General features: G+C 36.3%; 2 protein-coding genes across 2 annotated transcripts; one reads left to right on the top strand and one right to left on the bottom strand.

Annotated features, from left to right (window-relative positions):
• The first annotated feature begins 836 nt into the window (after positions 1-836).
• On the top strand, positions 837-4,006 carry LOC114524466 (ragulator complex protein LAMTOR4 homolog). The gene is made up of 4 exons (XM_028545554.1): positions 837-1,183; positions 2,068-2,151; positions 2,275-2,392; positions 2,948-4,006. The coding sequence occupies exons 1-4, from the start codon at positions 1,181-1,183 to the stop codon at positions 3,028-3,030; spliced, it is 288 nt and encodes a 95-aa protein (XP_028401355.1). The 5' UTR covers positions 837-1,180; the 3' UTR covers positions 3,031-4,006.
• A 19-nt stretch (positions 4,007-4,025) lies between these two features.
• Positions 4,026-8,610, bottom strand: LOC114524465. The gene is made up of 4 exons (XM_028545553.1): positions 8,463-8,610; positions 7,143-7,372; positions 5,335-5,714; positions 4,026-4,810 (listed from the first exon to the last, which is right to left on the bottom strand). Exons 1-4 carry the CDS (start codon positions 8,494-8,496, stop codon positions 4,549-4,551), a joined length of 906 nt encoding a protein of 301 aa, XP_028401354.1. The 5' UTR covers positions 8,497-8,610; the 3' UTR covers positions 4,026-4,548.
• Positions 8,611-9,358: the final 748 nt, after the last annotated feature.

The raw sequence follows: 9,358 nt of genomic DNA, 5'->3' as shown, positions 1-9,358 counted from the left end.
GCTTTATAAATATTAAATAGTTATAAATGTTCTTTCAATGTATGATAGCGAAGCAAAACGTTCAATAATTGTTTTTTGCAATTGCCGCAATTAATTCCTTGGCGACACATGGTGTGTCGCGTGGCTGCTTTGTCTTTAGTGAATAAGAAATTTTTGTCAAATCAAATGAAGGGTCGCCATACATTGAATGTTAAAAATTACTATTCGCTGTATACAGAAACCCGTTGTATATGAGAATGTTACGCAATCTGATTGGCTGAGCTTCTCACTGCATATATGCTGGTTCGTATACCGGTTAGTAGTGAAAACAGCCAGTAACATTAAGAATTTGTGGTGAGACTTAAAAGAAAATTTTCAGTGTCGTAGTTCTGAATGATATATACCATTCGCTCTCGTCATATATGGCTGATAGTCAACTCAGACATCGATTCTTCTGTTTATTTATCAGCTGAAGCTCATGGACATGCATACTGCATAGACGATAGTATAACTATTAAAAATCCTCTTGCCTATAAAAACTTCAAAAGCTCCAAGAAACTGACCAATCATGAGAGGTTTTTATTAATAGGTAACTTGTAAACAAGGTTTTCTGACTTATTCTTGTAAAGTCATCTTTGTCAATTGTCAAATGCCAAGCCTCGGCTTCAGTGCATAGATTGTGATTATTGTTATCCTGAGGTGAATGAATAAAAAATAATTTTCAAACAAAACATATAACAAATAATATTAATTTTTATTTCATCAGGCACTTTTCCGAATTAATACATTTTGTTATGCTTTTCCTGAAAGTCATTTGCCCAGCTCTAATTTAACTTTTATAATTTGAAATTTTAAAGTGAAGAATATCGTCAGTAATATCGTTGACACATGACAACTTCGTGGCAACTTCGTACCCAGGAACCCAGGGGCTTTTGGCGTGATTGAAAGGCAAAAGAAAGTGATCGGTAAAAGATCGGAAATCAATTCAAGCAAGTGGAAACACATGAAAGTGACAGGAAAGTGAGGAAAGTGATCAAAGTGTCAGTGATCAAGAAAATTATACGTACACTTGCCAGTATCACTGTCGAATATTCTGTCGAATACCAATAATACATCGTCGTTTTATCGATAATCAAATAAATTTTTGAATTTCCTCTCGTTTTTGGAAGGGTTGTGACAGTTTTTATAGCTTTACACAAATATGGTAAGTATTATCACGTGAATTTGTACCCTTATATCTGCCAAGTACACAATACCTCATACATTCTACCTGGTTTTGCACTGAATGTAATCATGTGAAAAAATGGAATTTAAAATGCAGTACCATAAAAAATTCTGCAGCTTTTTGAATGTCTGTTTCCAAACTTCCTTAGAATGCTATATAGATAAATGAATTAATTGATCATTTTTACTGGATATTTATACATTGTCATTAACCCAGGGTCACTGAGCCATGAGCCATCACTTAATTAAGCTGCTTTAAAATAGAGGCCTAGATCTGGCTTGGATCAGGTCTAGGACAAGTCTAGGTAATATGTGCTACGTTCACACTGTCTTTCTTGTTGATGATATCGGATTGCCGAATACTTGGAACAAGACACAAAACACATCGAAAAGTTGTAATACTAGTATGAATCGTACTATTAAGTGGGAATAGATCAGGACGTGGTAAAACCCATTTACATTACGAAAATTGTGCTAGATAAACAATGTTCACACCTATCTAGGTCTAGGTCTAGGCCTGCTCCAGGCCAGGTCAAAGCATGCAATGTAAACATGACTTTAGTTTCACATGATCAACTGATGGTGAGATTGTCCATCAAAAAGTTATATTTTTTTGCATTTTACCTGATGAAGATAAGTATGAGAGGGTCCTGTGCTTTGCTAGGTATATTGTAGGTGTATTGCTCTGACAATAATTATTCTTTTTAAAATTTACCCTTATCTACATACCCTTGGTGTTACATTTATCATACAAGTTTTTCACTTAATATACTTAAAAGTTAACATTATAAAATTTACACAATTCTCCATTGGCCATATATGCTCCACTGGACTTGTTTTATTTCACTATTTGTACATTTACAGGCAGCTAACATGGTTCAAGGGATTGATAGGATTGCAGGTCAAATGGGTTATTTAGTAGTGAATTCTGAAGGTGCTGTTATAGCGGTAAGTTGATATATTATGTAGGTTACAGTAGCTTCTAAAGGAAAGCCATAGATATTGTATTTCTAAAAACTAAATGCCTAATATATAGTCCCCATGGATTTTAAGTAAATTTACTTTTTTTAGTCTGGTGGAGATCTTGAGAATGAAGAAAATATTGCGAATATATTTTTAAAAATGCTGCAGTATGCTACTAAGGTGCCTTTATCAGCAGATGATTCCCAGAATTGTAAGAGAGTTTCAGGTAATGACATGGTAGATGCAGACAGCTCTAAAAAACAGTGCTTCTGAAAGAAATGTATTTGGGTTCTAAATATATGAAAAACTTGTATGGTTGATGGTTCATGTTTCAAGGCATTGCCATTGATTGCCTTTTTCATGAGAAAGAAAAAACAAACAAAACATAATAAAAAAGGATAAAAGAAAAAGTAATATCTTCAATACATCTTATCTTCAAGCCTGTTTAAGCTTTTACATTTACCACAGAAGCCAATGTTTTCTGCAGACACATTATAAACACAGCCTTTACAATAATACCTTTTCAAGGCAATTACAGTCGGTAATATCAAAGAGCTTGTTGTAGAACTCCACATTGTTTCATTGGGATCGAGTGTTAATTTGATAAATTGAGGCCAAATAATTTATTTTACAAATTAATTTGTACTTGTTTTGTTGCATATGTTATTTGTTACATATGTTGTTTCCGCCTTCATGTTTCTTGTTGTAAGCCATTGTGTTCAACTTGTGGAGTTGTTAAAGATAGTATCTAGCAATAATCTTATATCCATTTTAATTTCAGTTGTCTACAATGATTTCACGTTACTGGCAACAGTTTCCAATCAAAAGGTGTATATTATCAAAAAGGAAAATGAAATATCATAGTTGGACAGGTTAATTTTTACTCTGAATTTATCAATCGAATATGCTCATATATTTTAGCTCCAAATTAGTCTTTCAATGTGTTGGACATGGCGTGAATCTAATTAAACTTTTAATTTGTGAGTAATTGGATTCGAAATTGAAAAAAGTTCCATTTAATTTATTCCATTTTGAACATCACAGATTATATGGATTGACTATATCATTGTAATCAGTGTTTTACAAAATTGAAGTGCCAGAATTTCTTGAGCAACATGGCGAAGAGGCGGATTTGCTTACTTGTTACTTCACCGTTTAAGTGCTACGAAACACGCTTTGAACAAGATGAATAACGGATATTGCAAACAAGAATAGTGAAAGAACAGAGTCCTGCTGCACTCCATGGGTTATTGCGCTAATTGAGGAAACAGTTCATCTTTTTGTACGCCTTCGAACCTTTTAATGGCAAATGAAGACGCGCCTAGTATACCGTAATTATTCGAATAAACGCCGCGGCGTTTATTAAATTTTCAGCAATTAAGATGCGGCGTTTATTCGAGGGCGTCGTTTATTCAAGGGAAGCGTTTATTGCAAACTCGTAACAACTCTGAATCTATTGTGTAATTTAAACGCCAATTTAACCAATACAATCAGTCCCCAAAAAAACTAAGTATAAAAGTTATGTGTCTGTTCTATTTATATAATTATATATGAAAATTGAACTGTGGTTATAAATAAATACTTCGAATAAACGCCGCGATGACGAAAAGGTTGCGGCGTTTATTTAAGGGCGGCGTTTAATGATATTTTTGCTTGTCTCTGCGGCGTTATTTCGAGGGCGGCGTTTATTCGAGGGAGGCGTTTATTCGAGTAATTACGGTACGCATTTTAACTCGTACAATGTGATTGTATGGTTAACATTATCAAAGCCCTAGAAAGGTCCAACAAAATGGTGACTATTACCATAGGCAGCCCAGAAATCTGTTTATATATATATAAATATATAATATATATAAATAATGTATAATGCAGTAATTAGTACAGACAGTAGAAGCTGACCGCGCGCGTAAACAATGCAGTCGAAGACTGAGTATAAACAGATTTCTAGGCTGCCTATGCTATTACGCGTTTTTTTGCCCATGGTTTCCACCAGGCGGTGATATAAGAACACTTGCCGTTGACAATACTGGGAGTTCAAATTTTCAATAGTTTTGGTTTTTGGGACATCTTGTATATGTCGAATCTCAGTGGATAGCGCACCCTATTCGCCGATCAGTAGAACGATCGTTCTTAGCATAACCCACAAAATCAACTAACTATGCATGAATCAAAGTGTATTTTATCATTCCTAAGCTTTATATCATATAGGATTATAGTTATTTTGAAGCATTTTGTCTACAAAATATTTCGATAAACGTTCATCGTAATAAATCTCAGTTAATACTATCACTATAAGAAATTAAAGAATCACATGTCGAAACAAATCGTACAAAATCATTGAACAACAAAAATTGGTCATAATTAAGGAAATATTGGAATTAATCAAAGTTTTTTAACTGTTGCTCCAATAAGGAAGTGGTTTGTCTGCTCCCCGTCTCCATAGCCAACCACAGCAATATAGAGATCTTTTATTCCACCGCTCCCGGTAGAAATTGTAAGAGTATTGATGGCAATACCGCGGGGATCGGATTGAGCCGCCTTGTCCGGTGTGCAACCAACCGTGGGATCAACAGGAGGCAAGCAAGCATAAGTCGACATTGCTGAAATCGAGTCGAGGGCTGTGACCACTAAACTTACATCGTATCTATAGAGAAACATGGTTAAATAATTATGTTGACCATCACCAAAAAAAGAGCCTAACGACGTTTTGCCACAATAGATTGCGAGCATACAAACGTGACGTCATAGCGGCAGAAAGAAAAGACCTAACATCATCTCTGATGATACGAAGTTATGGGAATGGCAAATCAGTTGGCGGAATCCCTTGCATATCCAGCAAGCTGATTAGCCGTAACGGCGTAGCGGCGGCCGGAGGAGTTTCACGCCGACCTACATAGTTATTTGGTTCGTCTATTAATAGATTATCCATTTCCAGTATAAACCTTCAACAATATCATACACCAGAGATGTTTGATATGGAAAGAACCAAACCTTTAGATCTGGGGCCAGTTGTGTAAAAGACTAGTTAACTTTTAACTGCAGTTAAGGACAGAATTGGCCAACCTCCAATCAGAGTCGTGTATTTTTGAGTTAACTAAGATTTAAAAATACAATATGTAGATAAAGAGTTTCATACAACCAGTATCAAACGGACAATGTGTTATTTACCTCTCAGTTGTTCCTTCGTCAGGACAAAAAGCCATTCTGAAGTCTCTCCTGTCCGATGTTTGTACAGAAAATTTATATCCAGGGGGGACGATCTGTTGCAGAATTTTTACATCTGCCACCTTATTTATTGCTATCGGCTCAGGAAACCGTAACAAATCGTAATAAAATGCATCCCTGTTTGGCTTTTCAACGTACTGATATTTGGGGATAAATTCCACAGCAACAGTCCAGGAAATGTATGGAGCGTTACCAGCAGTTACAGTGACAAACACGGCTTTCAATGTTGTGTTGTAAGGGATTGTACAATTGTGCTGGCCACTGAACGTTCCACCAGGAAAATTTGTGCATAGAGGTTTGTCGCAATTTGCGTTGGAACAAACCTAAATTGAAAGAAAGGTATGAACAACAAAAATGTACCTTCTGTATTTGAATTTATCATATGGTATTGGAACATATGTATTCAGAATTGCAAGCTGCAGGCGTGTGCGTGCGTGCGTGCCACCCACTGGTGCCACCCAGAAGATTGAATTTCAATGGTGAGAATAAATCATAGTAGAATTAGAAAACACGTAAAATTCGCGCTGCCAAATCATAGCCCTGCCATGACAGTTGTAAATAGGATATATGAAAGAATTACGGTGTGAATTATATGCAAATTATGAGGTGACAAGCCAGCAGTAATTTTCAAAAATATCAGTTAAATCATATTAATATACAATCTTCGTGCGCGGCCTAAATCTACTTACGCGATTGGTCAAAATCAATCACGTGGTTTCTTGTTGCCTGGCGACAGATTATGGGAATCATAATTTATTTGCAATAACCACTGAGCTAACCAATAACCCATTAAAATCGCGGTTTATTCGCAATAACCCATGAAAATCATGGTTTATTCAAAAATGACAGCCTGTAACGAAGCTCGGATCTTCAATGCAGCAATCAATGAACTTAGATTGTATAGACTCGAAATTTCTCGTTCATTGTATGGTCAGCGCGTGCGTTTATTTGTGAACAAAACACTCAAAACCAGGCCCTGCTCACAACAGGCTCTATAATAATTAATCATCTTTCATCGTGTCACTTTAGTGACATTACTTTACCCACCACACAATACAATGAAAATTTTGAATCGAAAATCATACTAATCAGAATTCTTTCGAGAACAGAGAGTTGTCATGGTTAGCCTCGCACCTAGGCCTAGAAAAACATAACTTGCATTCGGCTATTATATAGAGTTCAGCTGAGAGAAAGCGAGCGCGCGGCGGTTTTTCCACTAGGCGAATTTATTCGTGCGACGTGGAGCGAAATCTGAAAATCCAATGATGTGATCGCTTAGCTTCCTACTTTTTATCTGTTCGCGCTAACAAATTTCCCTAGTGGAGAACGGGCTTTAGGGTTGTTTTGATCTCGCTAAACAGAAGCACCCCGCGCGCTCGCTTTTCCTCAACTGAACTCTATACAATAATAGTTGAAGCAAGGTTATATATTTGCTTCAGTTCGACGAAGGAGAACGCTTCTTAATCGTGACGTCACGGCTGGATGCAATGTCATTTCGAGATTTTTGGATGTAACATTTGCCTCGCCAATCTTTGATTTCTTAATTTTCTTTTAGTTCATTGCAAGGAGTGCATGGATGAACCTTTTCAGTCCCAATTGTTCACTTCATTGATATCTCATTTTTATACTCACGGGTTATGTGATAATAAACCTATAATAGTGCATTTTGCATTTAATGCATAAAGAATGGAATTTATAGAATGGAATTTTTATATGATTACAAAACAAAAAACTTAGCAAAATGTAAAAACCTGTATTTTTGCCGTCCTTCCAATGTTTGGGTCCCATCCAATTGGCATGTTAACCCGAGTGATCATCATCATATCTTTGAAGATAGTTGTGTTACATATGTTTGCTTGGTAGGTGACAGCATGGTTAGGTTTTTGAGCCTCAACTTCACTCGTTACATAAAGTGTCGGGATAAATGTTGTAGGCTTTGGAACTTGAGCCCACGAACTAGTCATCACCATGAATAATTGCACTATATAATATAATAGAATATAATGTGATAATGTGATTCAAGTCTAACCGGTTAACTCGATCTTTTGTCGTTCGAAAGAGGGCCAGAAAAATGGGCGCAGTTACAACTAGATTTACGATGGATAAAAATATCACAACGACTAAATCATTTGCCGATTTGGTTACACTTGTATCCGGCTTCGTGGTAGAGGCTACCTCTAAAACTAACTCCTCTTAATTTGCATCGTTAATTTGTGTCGAAACACTTCATCGCGCGCTAATGAAGTACATCTAACTGATCATAGATCATGGTAGACACATCAAACAACATTATCATTGGTAAATGACATAATTGCCTATATAATAGCTTTGATCCAATGACACAAAACACAGATAGGAATTTCTAAGATCAATATTAGCAATTATACTCCAGCGTTAATTAATGGCAACTTATTTACCACTGTGCCAAAGTTGAAGCCTTCGCGGAAAGGTGGAGATTTAGGGCGCTTTCCATTAAGTGGCCAAAATGGTCAGACCGGTCGTATTTTGAATTGAAATAGAGTATTTCGTTAAAAATATATTGGTGAAACTGCATTTTCTCTGCTAATCAGATGTAAAGATCATTAAATCAGAATGCAGATTTCTTAAAACACTCTAAAATACCAGTAATCCGTCGGGAATTAATCTGACAGGAAATAAACGTTTTTGGTGTCAGAAATAAAAACAAATTCACCGATTGTGCGAGATTTCGTTGAATTTTTCTTATTGTTTTTTTCTGATTTCGCCTAAGAATTCCCCGTCTTTACCATGAAAAGGTATTCGTATCTAAATTTTGGCTCACATCTATTGAAAATCCTTTGATAACTTGTTTTGTCTGGAGTCGGCAGGCCTCGTCAGTTTGTGTTTATAAGAATTTAATCGGTGATATTTTGTTTTAAGTTTGCGAAAACAGAACATTGTGGTACTAGTGGACCAGTTATAGTCTGGACCTTCACAAACGAGACTATCTTGTGTGATCCGATAAAGATTTATCATATCTATTACATTTCTATATTGCGGTTTTACGAAGTGCAAAAATATAATCATATATTAATATTAAGGATTGCACAAACCTGTAACTAGTATAAGCGAGATGAGTTGAGCCATATTTGAAAACACCTGAAGGAACAACTTGGCTTTATAAAGTCTTCTTTCCTATTAAAAGCCGTCTGAATCGAAAGCAAGTGATGCTTTGAATGGGCGGCAGTAGTCTCGCCTGAACCTAAATGGTCTTTGCACGCAGTCACCCGCAGTGTGTTTCCGGGAATTTGGACTATTTTTATCTTATTGTAACCATGCATGCGAATTATTTCGAAATATTTTCCTGCGCAAGTCAAGCATTGTGATTGATGTCAACAAATTACGCAGAAACAACAGTACTTATAAATCAATGTCTCTATATGATATATTTGTATTTCACAACTGTTAAGTCGCCTATCACTTGGTCGCGTGACTATTGTGCAATAAGCCAATGATTATTATAAAGCATTGTTTCCACTGATTTAATATCATTACGTCGTGAACAAGTCATTTTTATACCGATGAGAAATAGTCCGGTTGTAAGAGCCTGTTCATATGAGACGGGCCAGCCCGCGGTTTAACTCGCAACTCGGCAGTGCCGGGATCTCGCTTCACATATTAATTCACCGATATTTGTAAAATTGCATTCATATGGATCTTTGAAAATTTTCATGCTTCAACGTACACCCATGCGTCCCTGCCTGCCTAAACCCCGCAGAAATTGTTAGTTTCAACCCAAAATCTAATCACTGGTTCGCAATTGTGCATTTCTGTATCGCTACTAAAGAGAATACTATTGAATAAATACGCATTCTGCAATCAGTGGCAGTGCATTAATCATGCATTCCAATCCCAACAGAAGCTTCGTTTCCATAGGGGTACTTTTTTATACACCCTGTAGGACAAGCAGGGCCTTAAAGTTACGCAACTGGTCATTCGTTTTTATCCT

This window comes from Dendronephthya gigantea, unplaced genomic scaffold, assembly GCF_004324835.1.
Source record: "Dendronephthya gigantea isolate DGI-Jeju-01 unplaced genomic scaffold, DenGig_1.0 000031F, whole genome shotgun sequence".
Lineage (NCBI taxonomy): Eukaryota > Metazoa > Cnidaria > Anthozoa > Malacalcyonacea > Nephtheidae > Dendronephthya > Dendronephthya gigantea.
The sequence above is the reverse complement of the archived record's forward strand: the minus strand, read 5'-3'. Positions and strand labels throughout refer to the sequence as shown.

Excerpts from the sequence above, each read along its gene's own strand:
- LOC114524466 (XM_028545554.1), top strand. Across the intron at positions 2,152-2,274 it reads CTGAAGGTGCTGTTATAGCG|TCTGGTGGAGATCTTGAGAA; the intron begins GTAAGTTGATAT and ends TACTTTTTTTAG. Across the intron at positions 2,393-2,947 it reads GAATTGTAAGAGAGTTTCAG|TTGTCTACAATGATTTCACG; the intron begins GTAATGACATGG and ends TTTTAATTTCAG.
- LOC114524465 (XM_028545553.1), bottom strand. The coding sequence starts at position 8,496 with ATGGCTCAACTCATCTCGCTTATACTAGTTACAG. Across the intron at positions 5,715-7,142 it reads GAAGGACGGCAAAAATACAG|GTTTGTTCCAACGCAAATTG; the intron begins GTTTTTACATTT and ends CTTTCAATTTAG. Across the intron at positions 4,811-5,334 it reads GACGAAGGAACAACTGAGAG|ATACGATGTAAGTTTAGTGG; the intron begins GTAAATAACACA and ends GTTTCTCTATAG.